Below are 25,259 nucleotides of genomic sequence, written 5' to 3'. Positions count from 1 at the left end.
TGGCCCAGATTTTGAAAGATTTGAGTTTCCCTGTAACATTTCCCTTTTAAAATGACCCCAAAACGTCTCCTTGTGGAACTCCTCGGGTTCCACTTTGGCCCTTTACCTTGTCTGGCAGGTTAATGATGGGCTCCGCTTCGCCTTGCGACCCGTTGTGACCCAGCAGGGCCTGCAGGAAGTAGCGGCTGCTGGCGGCGAGTACGGCCCTGTGTGCGCGCACCTCCCTGCCCTCCACCAGCACAGTCACGTCACACAGGATGCCCTGCCGCCGCTGCTCCTCCAGGCTCAACAGCACATTGGCACAGTGGACCTTGGACTCGTACACGTACATGGGCGCTGCCGCCTCCCCATCCCGCTCCTCGCCTGCCGACATCACTCTCTCTGGCACCCTGTACAGAGGAAAGAAAGAGGCTAGGACACTGTAGCATGGGGCGGGTAAATTGGTAGCAAAGTAGAGTAGTATTTTAAAGTGACAAATTGTCGTGAGTTGACTGCTAAAAAAAATTGTAACTGCTGTATAGAAGCATGAGGGAATTTGTAGTGAATGAAAATGAAGAGCCTTCAAATATCAACAGTATTCATATGTACGATATGATCTTCGAATTCAGGTTCCCCTTTCAGAGTCAATCACAATTAAAGCTGCGAGCAGCGATGAACGGGCCCTCGCAATCTGCAGCGGGGGTGCCGGCGGGACTCCGGCCTGCGCGTCCGAGAACGTCCGCGACCGTCGTTTTTAATCCCGCGTGGACCGCCTGATGATGGAAATGATGCTTTGCAAATAGTCCGATGCTTCCTGTATCCTCTGCCTGGTGTGTTACAGGATGCGATGTGCACATATGCTGCAAATTTTGTAATTTTAGGACAAACGGTTGAGAAGTTATGTGTATTGATATTCAGCCACGCCTCTAAGAAGTTTATTGGTCCATATCTTGGAAACGAAAAGAGTTATCAAAAAGCTTTTGATAGGTTTTGATGACGTAGATCCAGTAATGATCCACAGCAAATCTGGTAGCAATCGGACCCAGCATGTAGGAGGAGCTTGCAAAAATGTGTTTTTGACTAAATTCAATATGGCGGAAAATCTAAGTAGGCGGAGCTTAGGGGTCTGAGAGGCTTTTTTTTAGATCTAGCGGAGTCGGACATGTGTGTCGATTTTCAAGTAAATCGGACATACTGGCCGAGGGGCGTCGCCGGTCCGATTTGTAGGGGGCGCTAGAGAGATATTTTTTTACACTCAAATATGCAAATTATGGCAGCAGAATTTCTACACCAGATCTGACAGGTGTGCAAAAATGGTGAGTTTTCATAAATTCCAAGTACCCCTACAAGCTCCATCCCCACAAAAATAAATATCAGAAATAATTAAAGCTGCGAGCAGCGATGAACGGGCCCTCGCAATCTGCAGCGCGTCGGGGGTGGCAGCGGGACTCCGGCCTGCGCGTCCGAGAACGTCCGCGACCGTCGGACGGCACATCCGCGAGCAAGACGTTTTTAATCCCGCCTGGACCGCCTGATGCTGGAAATGATGCTTTGCAAATAGTCTGATGCTTCCTGTATCCGCTGCCTGGCGCTACAGAACGCGTGCAAACATGCATTATGTTGCTCTGTGTCAAGTGTAAACCACATGGTGTAAAAGTAATGTAAATTGGAGGTGTTTATCACAAAATCCAGATTTCCTTTCGCCAGCAGGTGGCGCTGTGAGTATTAGGGCAAATTAGCTTGTATACATCCTCAGGCCATGAGTGTTATCAAGCATGTGAAGTTTGAGACTGTTTGGAACAAGTCCAGCTGAGTTACATCAGCTTCCTTCATGGGGAATCACGTAAAGTAGCCGCCCGCTACGGCTAAGCCATTCCGTCAAACGTAAAGCTTTTGATAAATTTTAATCACAACGGTGTTGTCATTGTATTGACAAAATTTAAAGTGGATCTGATGAAGTCCCTAGGAGGAGTTCGTTAAAGTATAGCGACTAGAAAAAGGCCAAAATCTATTGAAAAATGACACAAATATCAAAATTACCGACGTCCGGTAGGGTTTAGAGCATGGTCCCAAGAGACTTATATTTAAGTCTCCATAAGATACATGTGATTACCAAGTTTCATACATATAGCTGAAACGTAGCGCTGGGGCTGCTGTTTTGAAATATTGTAGGGGGCGCTACAGAGGCAATTTAAAACAGACGATTAAAAAAATCATATAACATATTTCTTCCAATGACCTTTGACACATGTACAAAGTTGCATGAGTTTTCGAGCATCCCAAGTCACTAAACCATCAGCTTCCTTTTTCATGGCGAACGATGCGTTGCCACGGCAACAGCGTTCAACAAAACTCACAATATTCATGATGATGCATCATCAATGTCTTAAGGCTATCCTTAACAAATTTGAGACTCATCAAGTCACCTGGCTAGGAGGTATAAATAAAAATATAGAATATGACATTTCCTTTAGCCAGTAGGTGGCGCTATGAGTTATTGAATATTTTTCAATTGAAGTACGTTTAGGCTTGAAGTAGCATCATGCATAAGAAGTTTTGTGCGGATTGGATAATGTACCTTGGAGTCATAACAACTTATAATAACTTATTTTTTCATAAACAATGAGGCAAAATGGCCGCCACGCCACGTCAAGGTTCTTCGGTGAAAACTCTAGATTTTGATAACTTTTAATTACAAAGGTCTTAAGAGCATACTGACCAAAGGAGAAGTTGATCACATAAATTCTCTAGGAGGAGTTCGTTAACGTACGAAGGCTGAAAAATGCAAAAACTGACAAAAAGCACAACTTCGCGGGTTTACTGTAGCGCCCCCTAGTGGTTGAATGCAAAACCATTGTCAGGGTATGTTATAGGATGCGATGTACACATGCTGAAAATCTGGTAATTTTAGGACAAACGGTTGAGAAGTTATGTGTATTGATATTAAGCCACGCCCCTAAGAAGTTTATTGGTCCATATCTTGTAAACGCTAAGAGCTATCAGAAACCTTTTGATACCTTTTGATGATCTAGATTCACTAATGATCCACAGCAGATTTGGTAGCAATCGGACCCAGCATGTAGGAGCAGCTTGCAAAAATGTGTTTTTCACTAAATTCAATATGGCGGAAAATGTAAGTAGGCGGAGCTTAGGGGTCTGAGAGGCTTTTTTGTAGATCTAGCGGAGTTGGACATGTGTGTCGAATTTCAAGTAAATCGGACATACTGGCCGAGGGGCGTCGCCGGTCCGATTTGTAGGGGGCGCTAGAGAGCCATTTTTTACACAGAAAGATGCATCCCTTTTCAGACTCTAAGTTCCACCCGACCTGACAAGTCCCCAAAATTTGGTGAGTTTTCATGCAAAGCAAGTACCCCCAAAATGCTCCCAAACGGCAAAAATAAGAATCATAATAATAATACCCCTTACAATTTCAATTGGGCCTCGCTGGCCCGACATTGTCGGTTGCTCGGGCCCTAATTAAAGCTGCGAGCAGCGATGAACGGGCCCTCGCAATCTGCAGCGTGTTGGGGGTGCCGGCGGGACTCCGGCCTGCATGTCCGAGAACGTCCGCAACCGTCGGACGGCGCGTCCGCGAGCGAGACGTTTTTAATCCCGCGTGGACCGCCTGATGCTGGAAATGATGCTTTGCAAATAGTCTGATGCTTCCCTTATCTGCTGCCTGGCGCTACAGAACGCGTGCAAACATGCATTATGTTGCTCTGTGTCAAGTGTAAACCACATGGTGTAAAAGTAATGTAAATTGGAGGTGTTTGTCACAAAACGCAGATTTCCTTTGGCCAGCAGGTGGTGCTGTGAGTATTAGGAGAAATTAGCTTGTAGACATCCTCAGGCCATGAGTTTTATCAAGCAAGTGAAGTTTGAGACTGTTTGGAACAAGTCCAGCTGAGTTACATCAGCTTTTTTTAAACGTAAAGCTTTTGATAACTTTTAATCACAACGGTCTTGACATGGTACTGACAAAATTTAAAGTGGATCTGATGTAGTCCCTAGGAGGAGTTCGTTAAAGTATAGCGACTAGAAATAGGCCAAAATCTATTGAAAAATGACACAAAAATGAAATTTGCCGACTTCCGGTAGGGTTTAGAGCATGGTCCCAAGAGACTTATATTTAAGTCTCCATAGGAGACATGTGCCTATCAAGTTTCATACATGTAGCTCAAACGTAGCGCTGGGGCTGCTCTTTTGAAATCTTGTAGGGGGCGCTATAGAAGCAATTTAAAACAGACAAGCCAAAAACCCATATACACTATGTCTTCCTATGACCTATGACACATGTACAAAGTTCCATGAGTTTTTGAGCATCTTAACCCACTAAACCATCATCTTCCTTTTTCATGGCGAACGATGCGTCGCCACGGCAACAGCGTTCAACGAAAACGCACAATATTCATGAAGATGCATCATCAATGTCTTAAGGCTATCCTTACTAAATTTGAGCGTCATCAGGTCACCTGGCTAGGAGGTATAAATAAAAGTATAGAATATGACATTTCCTTGAGCCAGTAGGTGGCGCTATGAGTTATTGAATATTTTTCAATTGAAGTATGTTTAGGAGCTTATGGGTCTGAGAGGCTTTTTTTAGATCTAGCGGAGTCGGACATGTGTGTCGATTTTCAAGTAAATTGGACATACTGGCCCGAGGGGCGTCGCCGGTCCGATTTGTAGGGAGCGCTAGAGAGTCATTTTTTTACACTCAAATATGCAAATTATGGCAGCAGAGTTTCTACACCAGATCTGACAGGTGTGCAAAAATGGTGAGTTTTCATAAATTCCAAATACCCCTACAAGCTCCATCCCCACAAAAATAAATCAGGCGGAGCTTAGGGGTCTGAGAGGCTTTTTTTTTTTTAGATCTAGCGGATATGGACATGTGTGTTGAATTTCAAGTAAATCGGACATACTGGCTGAGGGGCATCGCCGGTCCGACTTGTAGGGGGCGCTAGAGAGCCATTTTTTTACACAGAAAGATGCATTATTTTTCAGCTGGCTATATTCACCAGGCCTGACAAGTCTCCAAAATGTGGTGAGTTTTCATGTATGGCAAGTCCTCCAACCATGCGTACGTTTACCTAAACGGGTACAATTTCAATAGGGCCTTCGCTGGCCCGACGTCGGTTGCTCGGGCCCTAATAACCAGCTAGCCACTGTCACATCATTTGCATACGCTACCCAAGCAAGACTACTGATGATCCCTTACCAGCTAACAATGAAAAACACAACTAAAAGTAATATAGATATGAAGGGACCTTATGGAGGAAGACCTCACGGACACAAGTAAGAGAATATGAATTTGGGGAACATCTAGTTGTTGAGTCATTTGAGTTTGAGGTTTAAGAAGCCAATAACAAATTTATTTCATTCATTCCCCCAAATTTGGGGGAGAAATACTAATGAAGGAGGTACACCATGTTGGAGCAAATTGTCTGAGAGGCTCACAAAGCACAGAACATCGCGGGCACACTTAACATGCAGCTGAGGGCGAGCTACAGCAGAGTGAAACATCTGGATCTGTGGCAGCCAAACTCTCCCACAGCCACCAGGCAGGTGGAAAAAAAACAGAGGTTGCAAAGTTGTAGATGTTGTTAAACTGATTTCTGGACTTGGACTACCTTTTTGTGGACACTAAAGGCAGCAGTTTGGAAGTTACTTTTATCCCTCTCTGATTTCCTCTCCAAGTCCAGATTTTCATAAAATGCAAGTGAGACGCATTGGGTATCCAAATAGTGATGAAGGCAAGTGGGTAGTATCAACACATGAAACGCCCCTGCGATTCATCGCCTGCCTCATTACACTTGAGGACCTACTGGGAGTTGTGCACGTTGTAGGCCAGACATCAGAGTTCACAAGCACAAGGCTTAGAGACGCAGCCTCAACGGTCCGAGAGCTTACTCCCAGCAGTGCAGAGGTGAGCAGCAGGCTCGGGATGGCATGTGGAGCCAGATCAAGTTTGTGATGACACAGGGGCCATTTTAAAGCCATGCAATCATGGTACAGTATGCTAAATATGACTGACACCAGTCCAACAGCTAACTCTGTACCAACTAGGAAAAGTACATACAATCACATCTGTCCAGCAAGAAGATCCATTTTTTACTTTTTGAAGGATATCTCACTATCGAGCCTTAATTTCATGATTTATGTATTTGTATATGCAAATTGTCTCTTGTTTATGAGGGTGTTTCTGCTGCAGGTTCCCTTTCATCTGTGTTTCAGCACCATGGCCCTGGACAGCGACACAGCAGCGCTGTGGTTCGGCGCCGAAGTGGACGACGCCGACAGCGGAGAGGACAGTTGACAGCAGATTGTAAAAAAACAACAAAAAAATCTGGATTCAACAATGGTTGGTGTGCGTTTTACCTCATAACGATATATCCAATCTAAAAACAAACTGCAACTCTAAAAGTCCATCTCCCATTGGGGTAGGTCCATCAACGTGTCTGCTAGGCTCCACTTTATTGAAATACTAATGGCAGGAATCTGTGTCATGTTTTGGGGTTTGGTTTCTACGGTAATTCACTCGCTGGGCAGATTAGTCGGGATATGAAAGTGCACGTGCTGGTAGCATGATTATTATTGTTTTTTTGTGCAAAGTCTCTGTTGTGACCACATTACACTTCCTCTATATATATTTTTTTCTTATATTATCGTGAAACCCAACCTTAAAGTTCAGACTGCGCCTATGCATGTGACTGTAAGCTGAATATCTTTGGAGAAGAAAGAAACCCACACACCCTCTGAAGACTTATCAGCTCTCTTTTCACCTCAACACATCTCTATTAAGCTATTCACTGCAAGGTTATTGGACTGAAATGTAATGAACTGTAAGATACATAAAGGTGTATGACCATTTGTACATCTATGTATATCTAGAAGTAAATATAGATAGATATAAAGCAGCCCATTGACTACAGGCAGTTCTATCCATTGTGTTTAATTTCAATGCTGTTGTACGTAAAGCCCCGACACAGACAGCTGAGCATGCAGTCTGTCTGTCTCATCAGCCCTGGGCTCTGTGTGTGTGTGTGTGTGTGTGTGTGTGTGTGTGTGTGTGTGTGTGTGTGTGTGTGTGTGTGTCTGCCGACTCATGGCTTTTTAATACGCAGAGCCCGGCATTGGGGGCTTGCTGAAGCCGTGTTCTGGCTTTTGTCCCTGTGGCCCGCGGGTCAATCATCTCAACACTGTAGATCAGCTCCTGCTCCCCCTCAGGAACACTTCAGGCTGTTCACGATGCACATGCACATTGTTCTCTAATTTTTATTCACTGCTCTACACTCTGTTCATTCATCTGCCTGCTGCTGAAAACAAAGAAAGGGGGAAAGGCCTTCGCTAAAGTTGCTCTTTGTGTCTAGTCATCTACTGTGTTTTCCAGACTATTCATTTTACTATGACTGTATTGTACTCTGCTGTTGACTAGTGGTGCAATGGATCATAACACTTACTGTTTGGATCGTATCACGGATCAGAGTCACGGATTGGATCATAGATCGGATCAGCACAAAAGAAAAAAGGGAGCAAATATCATTTTTAGAGATGTGAACACATACGTTACCTTCACCCAATACTCATTTTCACTGAACTGAATTAATCCAAGGTTCACATGCGTGCTGCGACCGTGAGGGGGGATCCGTACGGATCACAGATCGACAATGGTCCGTTACACCACTACTGTAGACCACTAACTGCCCAGCTCAAACTGTGTAATTTGTATAATTTATGATTATTATAAAAAAAAAATTTTGTTTTTTGTGTGGCTCAAGGTGGGGCCATGCCCCATTGCACAGGTCAATAGAGGGCAATGGGGCATGGCCCCATCTTGAGCCACACAAAAAAAAAAAAAATTATAATAATCATAAATTATACAAATTGTCAATATTTGTCTTTTTGAACTATGGAATGTACCCAGTAATATGTGTAAAATATGATATCTGCGCAAAATATATGCTTTTCCTGCTCGTCCTCTCCGCCTATGTGCTCGTCTGCTCGTGCTCTCCGCCTGTGTGCACGACACGTCTCAGAACGCGTAGCTAGGGGGGCCAAATCGTTTTTGCCCATAAGAGGCGGGTCTATGAAGCAGTTTAGCCAATTGCTGATTAAAGATATAAATGAGTGACATACAATTTAGCCAATCAGCAATATTTTGCCCCCCTAGCTGCGCGTTCTCGTCAGGAGAAGTCTCTACAGGCGAGCGCGAGCACTACTCCTCCAAGACCCGTTTGAGAGGAGAACTTTGGCGGAGATTCTGCAGACCAAAGAGCTGATATCAGATCAGCCTGACCTCACAATCAGACAGCAGACTAGCGGGAAAGGGAAGCAGTACATGGGAAGCTTCACTACTGTACACCAGACAGGTTTGGCTAGCCGGATGATGTCATGCTAATAACTTATTTAGCTTTTTAAAACAACGGGGACAGATCCAGCACGGACAGTTAGGGAGTGAGGGATGAGGAGGTAAGGACACATGAGAACACCAGGACACACATGGAGAACTCCGTCAAGCTACATATTAGGCAAAGTGAACATCTTTTCTTCTACATAGTTGTCCTCAGTTTCATCTGCTTAACTTGGTCATGGAGGCATCAACATGTAATTGAGATGGTAAATTAACAGTGAAAACTCATCATAGCTTAATTTAACATCAGTATTCATAATTACACTTCATGTTTACGTCTCCTGATCTTTACCTCCTATAACAAGGTCCATAGGGGCATCTCAATAAATAAACATGTTCTATTATATTATATTATATAAGTGTTATTTCCTGCTTTTTTTCGTGTTGGAATAAATGTTAAATATTGAACTGCAAAGTAGTAATGCGTGTTTGATACTTAAATTTTTTTGCATTAAATCATACTGGGATGTTTGCTGAAATTGATAGGATGGCCCTACCTAGAAAACTTTCCACCAGCCGCCACTGGTATAGCCATATGCCACATTTGTTGCTGCATGGAATTGCTCAACTATTTACTATTTACTAGTTACTATTCTCGATTTTGTTTTCCTCTCCAGATATACCCTCTCAATGTAGGCGTGATTCTTAGCTGATTGTCAAGTTGATAACTAATGGAATTAAGAATTCAGTAATTCATTATAATTAGTAAAATGAGATAAGAAATACAGTGAATTTCAGGGGTTCCCACTGAGGTCTTACAGTCAAGATGCTGTAGTTAAAATCAATGTGGAGAGGAAGAAGTTACAAAAGACAAAAGCATAAAAAGGAGTGTATTTGTATTATTTGTTGTTATTTATTCACTATCTTTTCATTTTTTTTCTCCTCATTGTTTTATGCATAAGGTCTTAAAATATAAGTTTTGTATGCAGTGGTGAGGAGAGGAGATGGGAAGGTTAAATACATTGACTGAATTTGATATTAAAATGAGTAACTACAATGAGTAAGTATAAAATGTATAATATATGATCATTGTATGAGCTTTTACCTACATTTCTCAAATCATGATATCACGATCCATCATTAGGAGGAAGGAACACAGTATAATGAAGTCATCGGAAGAACAAACAAGGTCAGGAATTGATTTCTAAAGATTATGAAAATGAGAGATTTTGCTTTAAAATCATTGAGGGCAACAGGAAATTAATTTAAGTCATTAAAGTAATCTGCAGTTTGTTTAAAATTACAGTTCAACTTTAAGGTGCTCAATACGGAAAATCAAAGCCTTTCCATTGCTTCCATGCGGCACTCAACATGGCGACAGGTGAGCCGGCTGCTCGCATCTAACAGATGACAAAAAAAAGATAACAAAGGCAACAGCGCTGACGGAGTTTACAGTGTTTGCTGCTATGTATATGCTCTGAATCTCCTTTAAACAGCCTATTAGCAGGATTACTTGAGATGTGAGAGCCAGAGGTAGCTCTGCAGTCAGTATTGACTACACCAGCACAACATTTACGATTTTCGAGAAATTGCGTAAACATTTCCCCATTTCTCACTTCTAATAATCTCACTCTTTGTAGTTTAAAGCTATGCTTCTTCATGTCCCACCCCCCTCACACCCCCACCCCCAACCACGCTGAGTAATTTGTTCAGAGGCAGTAGAGGGGCTTTGGTAAACAAGACATTGCCAGTGGTTTCATCATCGTGTCTGGGCTTCGCTTCAATTTGTGTGAGAAGAGGTCGGGACGTTTCAGCAGCAGACTGGGCAGACAGGCAGCTAACTGATATCCATAATCCCCAAACTGTAAAATTACAAGAGAGAAGGAGGAGGAGGAGAGCAAAAACACAGCTAACTTTTTCTGAGCATAACTGTGCTACGGTGGAGAACTGTAGCTGCTGAAATACAACATGTGACACCACATTGATTACTGTGTGTTTAGTCAGTTTTACAGGATAAGGGAATCACAGATAGAAAAGCTTTGGGAGTGGAGAACATATACAGTGCCCTCCAGAATCATTGGCACCCTTAGTGAATTTCAGCAAAACAGGCCGTGAAAAAAAATTCTTTGCTGTTTATCCTCTTGGTCTTTCACTCAAAATATTCACAAAAATCTTACCTTTTCATTGAAGTAAAATTATTGGAAAAAAAAAAAAAAAAATGTTGACATGTTTTTCTCCAAAACATGTGTGCCACAATTATTGGCACCCCTAGAAAATCTCATGATTAAAATCTAACTGAAGTATAATTCCAGTCATATTTTACATTTTTAAGTTCACCTGTTTGATTAGGAACTCTTAAGTGGTCAACCATGACTTCCTGTTTCACTGGGGTATAAATATGAGGTGAAACAGGCCAAATTCCCTTAGTCATTCATCACCATGGGAAAGACCCGAGAACACAGTGACGATGTGTGACGAAAAGTTGTTGAGCTGCACAAATCAGGAAAAGGATATAAGAAAATCTCTAAACAGTTGAAAATACCCATTTCCACTATCAGGGTCATAATTAAGAAGTATAAAGCGACGGGAGATGTTAAGAATCAGCCCGGAAGAGGACCTGTGTGTACATTGACCCCACGCACCGTGAGGAGGATGGTTAGACTGGTAAAAGAATCTCCAAGGATCACAGCTGGAGAATTGCAGAGGTTAGTTGTCTTGGGGTCAGAAAGTCTCCAAAACTACCATCAGACGCCACCTACATCATCACAAGTTGTTTGGGAGGGTTGCCAGAAAAAAGCCTCTGCTGTCAATCAACAACAAACTAAAGCGCCTACAGTTTGCCAAACGTCACTGGGACTTTCAATGGGTTACCGGGTTATATGGTCAGATGAGACCAAAATAGAGCTTTTTGGCAACAAACATCAAAGGTGGGTTTGGCGTAGACAGAAGATAGCCATACAGAGAAGCACCTCATACCCACTGTGAAGTATGGTGGCGGATCTTTGATGTTGTGGGGCTGTTTTACTTCCAAAGGCCCTGGACATGTTGTTAGGATACATGGTAACATGGATCATCAAATACCAGCAGATATTAAATGAAAACCTCACAGCCTCTGCCAGGAAACTTAAAGTGGGCCGTGGTTGGACCTTCCAGCAGGACAATGATCCGAAGCACACCTCAAAATCTACACAAAAATGGTTCACCAACCACAGAATAAAGGTTTTGTCATGGCCATCACAGTCCCCCGACCTAAACCCCATAGAAGATCTGTGGGATGAGCTGAAGAGGAGAGTCCACAAGCGTCGACCTCGGAATCTGAAGGATCTGGAGAGATTCTGCATGGAGGAATGGTCTCAGATCCAGTGCCATGTGTTCACCAACCTCATCACACATTATAGGAGAAGACTCAGAGCTGTTATCTTGGCAAAGGGAGGCTGCACAAAATATTAAATGAAGGGTGCCAATAATTGTGGCACATATATTTTTGAGAAAACTATTTGTTTCAGGATAAGAATTTAATGTTTCTTTCAATTATGTTACTTCAGTTAAAGGTTAGATTTTTGTGAATATTTTGAATGAAAGATCATGAGGATAAACAATAAAGACATTTTTTCACAGCCTGATTTGCTCATTTTTACTAAAGGGTGCCAATAATTCTGGAGGGCACTGTACATACTGTAAGCTGCACAAAGGGCACAGTGGGAGTGTGTTCTCTCTATTTATGAGGATGACTTATTAAGCTATAAACAGACATAATGATGACGTATTGAATCGCTTCACTGGGCCTCTTAAAGCTCAGCAGGTGTGCTGAACAGAGAGGTTGCTGAATATTGTTAACCCAGGTGTAGTCATACATTTATTTTATGCACTTTTTCTTTCTCACACCAGATTAATATATTAATTTATAAAATAAATCAAATAGTTACATTGACCAAGGCCAATATAAAAAGCCATATTAGCTTCTTGCATATACTGGTATTGGTGTTGGACAGTAGGTACGCCATTTATGTCACTCCCACCTTCATTACTCATGCCCTTTGTGTCATTTAATGTTAATGCTTATTCATCCTCTGAATATTAACTTGTGTCCCCACAACAGACAAATTCTAGGATGCTGTTGCTGTTTTTTAAATTCAGCTCCAGCTGACAGAGTTCCCCGTTGTTCCACTTTGACAGAAACACTGGAAACGGAGAAGACATTATTCTGGCATGTTGATGCTCCCATTACGGTTTCTTATTTTGGTAATATTCAATGATCATATTGGCCAATACAGACTGTTTTGTTGTTGTTATAGTAGCTGGTATACAAGGTTCCAGACTATCTACAATGCTATTTCAACTGCTCTGTGAACCGACAGTGAACAGTCAAAAATTAAATATTGTATCCTTTTACTTTGTTATAGTAATTACAGTGGTTATTTGCATAAAAACACACAATTCAAATGATTAGGAAATAAAAGACTGTATCTTTATTGATAAAAACATATGTTGTCATTGGTAGTTTTAATAATGTATTACAAGCTGCTTAGAATCAGTGTTAGGAAGTTAAACAAGTCATAATTCATCTCTAATATCTATTTTATATTGCTGAGAAAACATTTTCTTCAAGCAACTCGATATATTGAAGTCTATCACCAAAACTTGACAAAATTTGACAAGATTACATGTAACTATGATGTGTGTTAGGATTTTATCGATACTCTTATCGGTTCTTTTTGATTCTTTTGTGAGAAAAAAAAATACACAATTTAAAAAGAATCAACATTGCTTTATTATTCATATGTAAACAAATAGTCTTTCTTGAATGGCAATGGCAGAAATGTTTAAATAACTCACTATATAGACTATACTATTTCAATGCCAACAACAAATGTACATTTGAGTACATTTGGAGTTGATCAGTTGGTCATCTCCCTACAGTAAAGAACAATTATTGTTACGGTGTGTTGGCTGGAGTGGGAGTAGGACTAGCAGCTTCAAAATAACTCATAACAACACAGCTGCTCCCCTTATTGATAACCTCTCTTACATTTGAGGGTTTTATTGCATTTGAGACGACAGTTCACATCATCTCCTGGAATAAAATGTAGCCACACTTTGGATCTTTTTCTTCTCTCTGCCATGATGTGAGTCAGTGTGTGTGTGTGTGTGTGTCAGAGTAAAGCACAACTCCGCCCCTCGTGCAAAGACACAGAAACAGAGGGAGGAGTTTTTTTTTCCATGGAGATCTCACCCCAGAACTTCTAAAGTACGATAGCAGAACTGTTACCTCCGGACCTTATCGATACACCGGGTATTTACTACTGTCTTATCGGTTCCCGTTTAGAACTGGGTATCGGGGGGCATCCCTACATTTGAACACATCATGATAACGCTAGATTTAACCTTTGCATTAAGTTTTACTGAATAGAGCTTGAACGCATCACAATGTAACTGAATGGAACCTCCATATGTGAGCTGTGAGCTCCGGTGCTGCCCGCATTAACTAGCTCTGCTGTCGATTTCAACACAGATTTGTTGTTAACAGTGTACCTATAGCAAGGACCAGAGACTAGAAAGAATCAATGCTGACCTCGAGATCAAATATATTTTATAATTATCGTCCGATAAAGATAGGCAGTAAAACTTTATTTCACACTGACAGTTAAACTGTGTAATTAATCCACAGTTCACATGCATGCCGAACTGTTCGCGGGATCCATAACGATCACGGATCACCCACGCTCCGCTACACCACTAGTATGTTACCAAGACATTTAGAGCTTCGTTTATAGACGACTGTGAATAAATCGTCTCCATCTGTCCAGCACATCGGTGAGCAGTGGACGGTAACCGTTTACAGATGGTGATTCACTTGTATTTTGACATGATAGTTTTACGTTAGCGCACAATGGCAGCCACACACAATACAAAATGTAGTCAATGTGGAAGTTCTTCAGCGTGAGTGAAGAACTTTTTCAATACTTCAAGTCCAAAATAAGTCGTGGAGGAACAATCATAGTTCTTAGACTGGAAGCCGTAATCGGTGCATGCTTTCGATGTGCAACCCTAGTCAGAGTAGTTTAGTTTGATGGTTAAAAATGTAAACAGTGATGCCTAAACCTACACACAACACAACAGGCTCTTCTACTGCTGCATTCAATGTCTTATACCGCTCTCTAAATCACAATCAACAGGCAATAGCCCCAGTGAAGCAGAGCAGCAGGACTTTCCTCCTGTCCAAGTGGCACTGCCAGTATTTCCCATAATGCAGCTCAGCACTTTCCCCTCATCAGCCAGTTGCTCCGTTAGCCTACATTCAACCCGGCAGAACCATCAATCACACACACACACACACACACACACACACACACACACACACACATCTAAGGCCGCTCAAACCCCTGAGACAGCCAGAGATGAGCAAAGGTAGCCACGGGCGCACACGCACACACACTCACACACACACACACACACACACACACACACACACACACACAGACGGTGCAGCTCAGCAGGCAGTGAATTATTCATCACAGGAGCAGCAGAGCCCAACACCAGGCAGGGACCTTCCCCCAGAACTGCTGCTACACACAAATATTAATTAACAAACACTGATAATTCACCAATTCCACTCTGTGTTTGTGTGCGCGTGTGTGTGTGTGTGTAGGTGTGTGTAGATGTGTGTAGGTGTGTGTGTGTGAGAAGGTACAGTCCAATGTACTGCTATGCCCTACTTTTCTCCACCCTTTCCTGCCTTTTCCTCTGTCCTGATTATGTCTTATTTTCATCTGATGGTGTCTTTGGGGTATACTGGGTATATATACAGTGTGTGTGTGTGTGTGTGTCTGTGTGTGTGTGTGTGTGTGTGTGTGTGTGTGTGTTTGTGTGTGAGAGAGTGCATTTATAATATAAATAAAGAATGGCGAGTTCTGTCGAAACATCTGATGACATCTATTTGCTACAAGCAGCACTGTCCTGCTTGAATCATTTATGAAAACAGATTTTATGTTTAAAACATTTACCAAACATTGCTAATCCTGCGTTAACAAAAAGAAAACACAGTTAGTGTACATGAAAGTCAACTGACTGAGAACCAATACAACAAGTCCGTCGGCATCCCTCACTGCTCGAATGTTCCTCCCTGTTGGACTGGGGTCCTCTGTCCTAGGTTATGGATAAACCATAACTGAAGAATTGTTGGAAGTGCGATGTGGGGAGCATGAATATCTGTACCAAATGGAATGACAATGAAATGGCAAAATTCTTTGGTCTGGAAGCCGTTGATGTCTGTATAAGATTGTGTGCAAATCCGTCAAGTAGTTATCCGTCAGATAGGTGGATGGACCGCCACTACGTCAGAACACCTAGAGCCACTCTGCTAGCGTGGCTTGAACGCTGAAAAATCACGATTGCCCAAATACGGTGCAGATTAAGCAAACAGATGTCTGCTATTATTTAATCAAGATGGTTGATGGATGAGTTTTTCCGATACCAGTATCACAAATAGCCCTGATACAGCCTAAATCACTGGATCTGGTATCGGCAAGTACGCTATTCTATCACATTATCACGTGATTATGAATCCCACTGCTCTTCTTGGCAAGACCCGCCTTGCATAGCTGGTTGAGGCAGAGACGATTGGTTAAAGTTAGGCATTGACCTGGAGTAGTTAGGGTCGGGAGGGCCTATTGGTCAGGGCATAAAACCTGAACAAATCAGGATGTTTGGCCAATCCTAGCGCTTGACTACTCAAAAGGCCGGGTCTTACCAAGAAGAGCAGTGGGATTCATAATAACAGTTATCATATCATATCATATAACCACACAGGAACAACAACATCCCTACATCCTGATTGATCAGTACTGCACATGAGCAACTCTCATCAGTGATGAGAAGGTACCGGAAACGCTATCGGAAAGGAAAAACTGGTATCGGATCGTTACTAGGTACTTACATTCAGCTATTGGAACCGGGGTAAAAAAATGTATTGGATCGGTACGTGGTATTGTAAGATCAGAAATCAGGATCGTATCGGGAAGGAAAACTGATTTCAGATATCTATAAATAAAAGCAAATCATACTGGTTCTTTAGAAAGATGCCTGCTTGCTGGTCGCCTCTTACTTCTCACGTCAACTGATCAAAGTTTCCAAACAAATAGAGATGAAACTTAATCTTGGGGAGAAATTTCCTCCAAAACAATTCACAGCTAAAGATAGCGCTCAGTGCTCGCTCAGTTTGCGGGGGCCCTCCCTTTGGGAGTTCCCAAGCTCCGGCGATATACTGCCATGACATCAGCGTCTCCCATTCAGCAAACAAGCCTTTGTTGACAACGCAGGTGTGGGGAAGCTCTCACTTGCACTGCCGCCATTGAGATCCTGATAAATGACCTCTGAGGTCATTGCCAAATGTATTTGCTCAACCCTCGGCCTCCCTCAACTTGTATAACTCATCCTGCCATTGTCAAGTGGAATTGGATTTAGTGCAAATGAAACCGCCTCATCCCCTCCGGCATGTAGCCAGTCCTCCTGACAGAGCGCTGGCATGTCAGAGGACTACTGGATGTGTGTGAAGGGCAAGTGGCCTGCTGTAGGAGTGAGGAATTATGAGCAGTAAATGGACTATGGGGCTTGGAAAACGGCACGTGGAACATTTATGGAAAGACATATGTGTCGGTATGGGCAGGTAGGGGGAGGGCAATATCTGCACGTGTGTGTTTAACCGGGGATTAAGTTACGATCTATCGACACTGAATAGCTGACCTAGGTACTTTCGCTCTCATGTCTTCTCTCTCCCCATCAATACCTTCACCGTTTGTCCTACAAGTGCGCGCACACACACACACACACACACACACACACACACACACACATAAGACAAGAGTGTTGCAGACTGCACATGGGTCAAGCTAATGCGGAGCACTCACCGCTCTAATCTGCTTCCATCAGGAGGCCATTTGTAACCATGAGAAGAGCACTCTCACTGTCTGGATGTTCAGGAAAGAGCGGACTGAGACATTTCACTGCTTTCGACTGCATTGCCAGACAAGAGCACCAACACAGTGTGATTCTGCAAAACTCAGGATGGCATTCAGGGACAGCATTTGTTTTTACGTCTTACGTCAGTGTGGTTAAGGCTAGAAAAGAGTGTGGCTATGGCAAATAATCTATGGATACGTTATGGTTAGGGAACTAAATCAGGAAAACTGTGCGCACACAACTAAAGTAAGTACAGCAGATAGAAATGAAGCAGGAAGTGGGTCTGTGAGCCGTGATGGATGTTTACAGCAAACACTTTGGGTAATTAATTTGCCTTCCTTTTCTATTCAGAACACGTTTTTGTGGTATGTTTTTTTACCCACACTTCTCTTTAGTAATGCCATGTGTTCCCTGATCCCAGCAAAGAACTCGTTGAGTACAATGTGATCATTACTGATAGGAATGCAGTCATATGTCAGCTTAATAAAGACAATGTGACATGTATATGTGTCATATGTTTGTTGTAAATGCTTTGCAGTATCGTTTTCCGTCTGGCTCAAAGATGCTGGGACAATTCACATTTCCAAGACTTCACAAATGTTTTTTTTGTATTTTTCATTCTGGTCCTTCGTCAGTTAAATCAATTTGCACATCCCCCCCATATTTTTTTATATGTTAAAAAGTGGATGCCACTGATGGCAACCAAAGGCCAAGAATTGGTAGCCCATTTCTCAAAATGGTTTCCTGCAATTGCCTCTCACCCCCCCCCACACACACACACACACACTTCATCCAACCATGTTCTTGAAACCAAACCATAGCCCACAAACAGACCATTTAAAAAGCAAAGACCAACCCAAATCTTCAATTGACAAAAATGACAATATTAGATACGTCAATGATGATATTTCTTATTCAGTTAAAGCTATTTACTCAGAGGAAAGTGGAATACAACATACAGGATTTTCACCGCTTTACCTGAACTCTCCAAATTCACCAGGATCCTTTGACAAAAACATTTTTCTCTGCAGAACACACCTCGATCTGCAAGTTTGTGTGTGTTATTTTGTGTCTTTGAAGAATCACAACAATCACAACCATGTCTCATAAGTTTGATTTATTTTATTAACACAGTAAAAAACAAAACAAAAGGCTAAAGACCAGCGAGTACTTGGCTGCAGAGAAAGAAATCCATCTCTTGTGGTTAGTTTGTGGAGAAGCAGTGCTGCCGGTTACAGACTGAGGGGAGAACACAAATCCTGGCTGAACTAGTAGAACTCTTCACAGGCCAGGCACGCCAGACTCCCAACTTACAAACACCATGACTGAATGTTAAAGTTAATGTGGAGGTGTCTCTGATAACCATTAGAATGCCTCCAAGACAACTCCAACTGTATAGAAATGAACAGAAACACCCCCAAACTTGTGCTTGACTGGACATTTTGTTCTACTTGATGAAAACCATACCAGATAAATGAATCCTTTGTGTTGATTTTGATTTGTGCTGTCCAAGTGAGCAGAAACATTTGAATGGTTTCAGGCTTGATGACCTATTAGAGAATCTGTGCTTTTTTTTATCCAGTTAGCGAGGCGACCTACAGATGGTAGTTTTACCGGGTGTTCAGAACAAAAACAGCACTGTGTGGTTTCATTGGTGGCAGGGTGTTGCTTCAATCACAGCTATCAATCACGTCCACTCAAACAGGGAATCGCCATCCTTCACGTGGCACCGCAAATACACCGTATCCGTTACATGTCCGTGTCTGGGGCCAGGCCAAACGTGTCGCATTAGAACTGTGCGTAAGATGAATCGTTTTTGAGAGAGAGCAAAATGCTCCGCTACCAAACGAGTCATGAAGCCAGGGATGTTGAGCAGAAGGATTATTTTGTCTCCTTTGCGCGGTGTAGGCGTGAAAAATGAAAGTACACATGTGGACTGCATGACGCCCACAAAGTTCCCGTAGAGGAAAAAAAAACAACTAGATTAACATCACCTTTTATGAAATGCAGTTTGTTTTTATTCGTTGCAGGAAAACCAGAAGCATCAATATGATACTGAACATAAGAAGGTGCTTCAGTGACTCAGATGATAATCTCACCCATTCGCTCAGAGCTGCCCTGTTTACTGGTTTCCCATGATCCTCTGCAGCATGTCACACATCTCATCCTGAACACTGTGATTACGCCACTGCCCTTATTAACCCCCACCCCAAAAAAAACATTGAGGAGTCAGTCCAGGACCAATGGATCAGATTTCACCCGATCGAGGCAGAGGAGGACGCTCCATCCCCCGGGGGAGCTCCTCCGTGGTCATGTGTCTCCTTATACCTCCACTCCCTCCTTTCAGCTGGGAGGCTGGGGCTGACATCACTTAGCCTCAGGCTGCTATGGGGAAGCGTGAACCGGATCGGGCTCATCGGGTTTCGGGGGGTGAAGCTGGTCTTGCCGTGCGAGTCATGCTCGGGGACGGGAAATGCTGCGGGAATTCAAATTCGCTGCACCGGGAAGGAAGCGAAACCAAACGGAAGTGAAGAAGCAGATATAACCCCTCAGTGTTTACTACGGGATGTATCATACGGCCTAGGGTCTTACAGCAATTAGGAACGAGGTTTTTTCATCCAAACACCAAACAAGAGACGAGTCGTTTTCATAAACTAACACCTGGCAGCTGTCTGAATCGTAACTGTGGTGATACTTTCTGCTGACAACCAAAACGGTCAAAGCTGCACTGTCATGTAGAACAATATGTACTTGCAGAAAATGGGACTTGAGAGCATACTGAATATAATGCAGTCCAGTACAAAACCATTGCTAACTGTGAAGGCAACGCTAGTACCAACAAAAAGTCAACATTATCTGCAGTATTTTCATAAATTAACTGTAACTCCAAATAGCCATGAACAATAAGCACAAGTGTTTTTCACCCCAGGTCTTACTTTTTCACCCCAGGTCTTACTTTTTCACCCCAGGTCTTACTTCCACTGTGTTTATACCTGTTTCATTTATAATCATCATTTACAAATCAGCCTGATGAAAGCCCTGAGCAAAAACAAGCCAGTGAAATAAAGAGGAGTCCTTCCTGTTTGTCTGCTCATTGACAGTGTTGTGAAGGACAACCTGTTTGTATCTGTCCTGTAGAATGGACACATTTCCAAAACTGTTACAAATCCCAGTTTTGTGATGAGACGCCAATATGGTTACGGTTTGGTTGGGTTTAGGCACAAAGCAAATACATTGGGTTAGGTTTAGGGAAAGATTACGGCTCGTGTTAAAACCCTTCCTTAAAGTTAGGGGACCTTCGTCATCAATACAGCAATACAGAAATAACCACTTGATTATAGAAATGCCAAAAAAAAGCTATCAGAAAAAAGTTGTATTTGTTGACATTTCAATGCAAACTGCAGGGTAAATGGTAAATGGACTATACTTGTATGGCGAAAAACAAAAATTTACTCGTATGTGGACGGACGACGAGGTGAATTTGCTGTTTAACGTCACTTTATAAAATAAAGAGATGATGTAATATTCAGACATCTAGGTGGCCTTTCAGGAACAATATACTGCCAAGGAAGACTCTGAGAAATGGACACACACAAATTGGGGAAATGACGTCATCGGTCCCCAAACACCCTAAAGTAACCGGAGTATTTAAGAATCTACACCTCAGTAGATCTACATATCAGTTTTAGTGACCTAAAACTCAAAACACAGAGGGAAATATCCGATTTCAAACAATATCTGTACACGTGTAGACGGGGCCTAAAACAGATATTCTTGAAAACGCCTTCTAAGTGTAGATATTGAAACACTCTGATTACAATGTATCTGTGTGGATACTGTTCCTGAAAGGCCACTGAGATGTCTGAATATTGCGTATAACAAGACTCCCGAGCAACATTTATTTTGGCTTTCATCGCTTTAAGGGGATCAAACTGTGGCTAAGTGGAGAGCAGGGTCGTCCTTCAATCAGAGGATTGGTAGTTCAATCCCTGGCTCCGCTAGTCGATGTGTCCTTGAGCAAGACACTTAACAATTTGAGGGTTACTTTTTTTACCCCAAAATTGCTCCCGTAGCTGTGCCTACGGTGTGTGAATGCGTTTGTCTGAAAGGCAGGTGGCACTTAGCCCTTGCCATCAGTGTGTGAATGATGACAAAGTAGTGTGAAAGCGCTTTGAGTGGTTGGAAAAACTAGAAAAGCGCTGTACAAGTACAGTCCATTTACCATTTATACTGTAAAGTAAGTACTCCACCTCACCGTCCGCCACATACCAGTCAATTTTTCTGTTTTTCTCCACAGCACCAAATATGAAATTTTTATAAATGAAGAAATAATTGGCTGTCGCTTAACTATTGTTTACTTTTTGTTAACATCGCCAAAGGAAATTAAGCTCACTGAGCAGGCTGAGAATCTTCTTCTCTGGTATTTGACGTATCGATGATGTAGGCTTTATCGCCACCTACCGGCCCGGAGAACGTCTGGAGTCATTTTTGTGTTCTAGTGTTTACGGAGATATTTTGTAAAACAGGGGTCATGTGGACAAAATTTTACTTTAAAACGTAGAGGAAAATATCCCGTTGAAATATCTGTACACGTGTAGACAGGGCCTAAAGCCACATGGGGAAAAAAACATCCCAGTGGCAGTTTCTCAATTCTGGTTGCAACCACAGCAAGGACGCTACAATATTTTAGTGTAACACAAGAACACACCTGACAAATGATAAATAACGATGATGATTTATATCACTATGATTCATAATCATGCGTGCTACGAGCTTCAGCTCACTGGCAACCCTTAAAAGAGGCAACCTGCCGTAGAGACTGGATGGACGGAAGTCATTACACCACGAACAAAAACAAATCTGTGAGAAGTGAATGATCTATCCGGCCTCCCCCCCCCCCCAGTGTAGATCAAATGAGCACCAATTAAACAATGATTTCAAAAGCGTTCTGCTAATTGTTGCCGCTATCCAAGCCTCAGTGACAAGGCAGCCGGGGAGACGAGTGTGTGTGCCGTCTGAGCAGTTTGGTGAGTGTTAATTGGACATGATGAAGCTCATTAGCAGAAGCCCCAAAGACCCTGAACAGCGAGTGTCAAACAGGAAGGACTACGTAACTCGGTGCTTAGTGCAATTAACACTCCTGCTGCTGGTCGTTAAACACGTGGGGAAAAAACAACAGTGCTAATATGTGAAGGGGCCGCCACTGTATTAAAAGAAAGCATCAATCAAATACATAATAATTAATATTTAATGATAACGAATACATGAATCATCAAACTGAATTTTAATCTTGAACTACAGCTGTAAAACGGATGATATATCCGATACTATTTTTTTGTATTCACATTATCAGAGCACAGGTATCTGAAGGAGGCTCTCGCAACACTGAAGGAGACAGGAAGGAGCCGAAGGGCCAGTGTGGATGACAACTTTTGCCATCATTTGCAAGTTCCATGGAAATTTCTTTTATCTGAGACCACTGAGGTCGGCACAGAATCAGTGCTCATGTCCGTCAGGGACCAAGCCACCAGGAACAGCGCCGGGCCTTGAAGTAAATTGCACATAGTGGTCAAATGGTGAAATTACAATGTCCGGGTCATCTGATGCCATGGGACTCAAAAAGACTTTCTCCAATAGACTTCAATTGGGATAGAGCCGTCTGTAACTCAGTGGATATTTATTTTTGAAGTGAATCAACCTCCCAGTACAAAAACTTGAATAGTCCTTATTTAAATCATTCGGTCCTAAAAGTTGTAAAATGCTGTCATAGCCAAATCCAGAGTTATTTTCCTTCCTCAGTTCATTTGAATGAGGCTGGACCATAGACTGTATAAGAAGTGGACATAGTCATGGTGACGTCACCCATTGGTTTGTGGACTGATGTTTTGAAGCCTTGAGCTTGGCGATTTGGCACCATCTTGTTTTTTTTTGGTTTTTTTTCAACCAGTGAACGGAAGTGACCATATTTAGACTGTGGAGGGGTGAGGTAGAGACGCCGTATATGGCTCTTTTAGCGACCTGTCAATCACTGTGTAGCCCCGCCCTAAAGCATCCCCTGCTTTAAGGTCTATTTGACTCTAAATGGACCATAATTTACAAAATGAACATCATGCTGTAATGAGACCATAAACTCATGTTTACAATGTTTACTGAGGTAATAAATCAAGAGAGAATTAGAGTCATTTTCTAAGAGACTTCTATACAACCAGAGGAGTCGCCCCCTGGTGGACACTAGAGAGAATGCAGCTTTGTGTGATCAGTAGTGATTCAAATTAATTTAATATCAAGTTCAACTATCACAAAACAAATCACAACTCCACTGACTATGTTAGCCAATTAAATTTATGCATAGGACTCTTGTAGATTGTAGCTTGCTATGATTTTAATTCTGCTCATATTGAGCAGATCTCTGGACTGGATTGTGTAATTTTTTTTTAAACTCTGAATATATTTAGTGATTTAGTGATGTATGTGATGGTCTCTGCATAGGCTTTTGTTATGTCTGGCCTTGTTTACTTTTCTTTCTCATCTGCTGTACTCGGATCTCTTATGAGGAGACAGTGATCTCAATGGGATTACCTGATTAGGAGATGTTCACTTGTTGCAGTTAAAAACATGTCAAAAGGTTATGTGGAGGATTTCAGTATTATAAATATTATTAGTAGGATTTAATAACACCCCTAGTGGTGAGTAGAAGTGTCACAATAATAATAATGTCAAAATAGGTTAAAAAGTCACAAAATATTTACTTATGGAATGTATTATGTTTACAATATTCTTACTTGTAGAGGATATTATGTTACAGTATTTTACTCATTGAATGTATTAAATCATAGAAGTATAGTCACTGTAGGTATTAAAACACTGTAAGTTTTGAGGGTCAGAAAGAGATCATTTTGAGTGAGGCATTTTCAGAGGTGCAGCAGAGGGACGGACAACTGACCAGCAGGTCAGAGAGGAGGAGCCAGGATGTTTGCCAGAAAGGATCGATCCAGGGAGGGGACAGGATTCAAATGGAGCCAATCACTAATCGACCGTTCAGACGTTTTAGGACAGTTCGGACACTTTCCGACGGTCAGGGAATATAAAAGACAATGTTCTAGAGAGCATTCCTCAGACCACTTCCGCTCTCGTTTTTCAGAACCTGAATTCAGACCTGTGAGTGAGATGCGTGCATGTGGTCTCTGCTCTCGAGAACATTACTATTGATAGTTAATTCAGTTTGTAAGTGAACTTTGTGTAGTACATTAAATATTGTTTTTAATTTTGAACCGGATCCAGCTCATTGTTCTGATGCGCGTGCGCAGTAAGAAGCTCGCAGCAGAAAACTACCTGCGGCCTGCAGGCTCTCTCATCCTTTGTTTTTGACTTAACAGTTATATTTTGTATTACAGGTTTTTTGAATGTTAATGTTTATTCATGAATATGAGCCATTTTCTACTGCTTCCGTTTTGTGAATTTAAGAGAACTCAAACAGAAAAACTAAAAAAGCTATATGTGTATTTTGGATGTTTTCTCTCTGCTAGTCTGAAAGACGTGTTATGGAAGCAGGAAAGAATTTTTGCGTTTGCCTGTAGTGTCATGCCTTAAGTGAAGAATATAATATATGTACTCCTCCATGAATCGCCACCTTATCGTGGTGGAGGAGTTTGAGTGGCTCAGTGATCCTGGGAGCTATGTTGTCCGGGGCATTAGCCCCTGGTAGGGTCTCCCAAGGCAAACAGGTTTCAGGGGAGAGCCCAGACTAAGAGCGGTTCAAAACAACCCCTATGATAGTTAGCCCACGGACTACAGCCACCTCGCCCGGACCAGGGAAACCGGGGCACCCTCCCGGAGCCAGACCCAGGAGGGGAGCTCGTAGGCGAGCGTCTGGTGGCCGGGCCTTTGTCCATGGGGCCCGGTCGGGCACAGCCCGAATAAACACCATGGAGCAGCCACCCTGTGGACCCACCACCCGCAGGGACAAGCATCG

At 42.4% G+C, this 25,259-nt stretch overlaps 1 protein-coding gene across 1 annotated transcript in view; it reads right to left on the bottom strand.

The window, feature by feature from the left end:
* Positions 1 to 25,259, bottom strand: part of LOC116399031 (transcription regulator protein BACH2-like) — a 69,807-nt gene that overhangs the window by 22,639 nt on the left and 21,909 nt on the right. Inside the window, exon 2 of the mRNA XM_031875860.1 lies at positions 107 to 389. Coding sequence (XP_031731720.1) covers positions 107 to 373 — 267 coding nt within the window. The 5' untranslated portion in view covers positions 374 to 389. The remainder of the gene's footprint in view (positions 1 to 106; positions 390 to 25,259) is intronic.

The sequence above is a fragment of the Anarrhichthys ocellatus genome, unplaced genomic scaffold, assembly GCF_004355925.1.
Source record: "Anarrhichthys ocellatus isolate YVR2014 unplaced genomic scaffold, GSC_Weel_1.0 scaffold98, whole genome shotgun sequence".
NCBI classification, from domain to species: Eukaryota; Metazoa; Chordata; class Actinopteri; order Perciformes; family Anarhichadidae; genus Anarrhichthys; species Anarrhichthys ocellatus.
The sequence above is the reverse complement of the archived record's forward strand: the minus strand, read 5'-3'. Positions and strand labels throughout refer to the sequence as shown.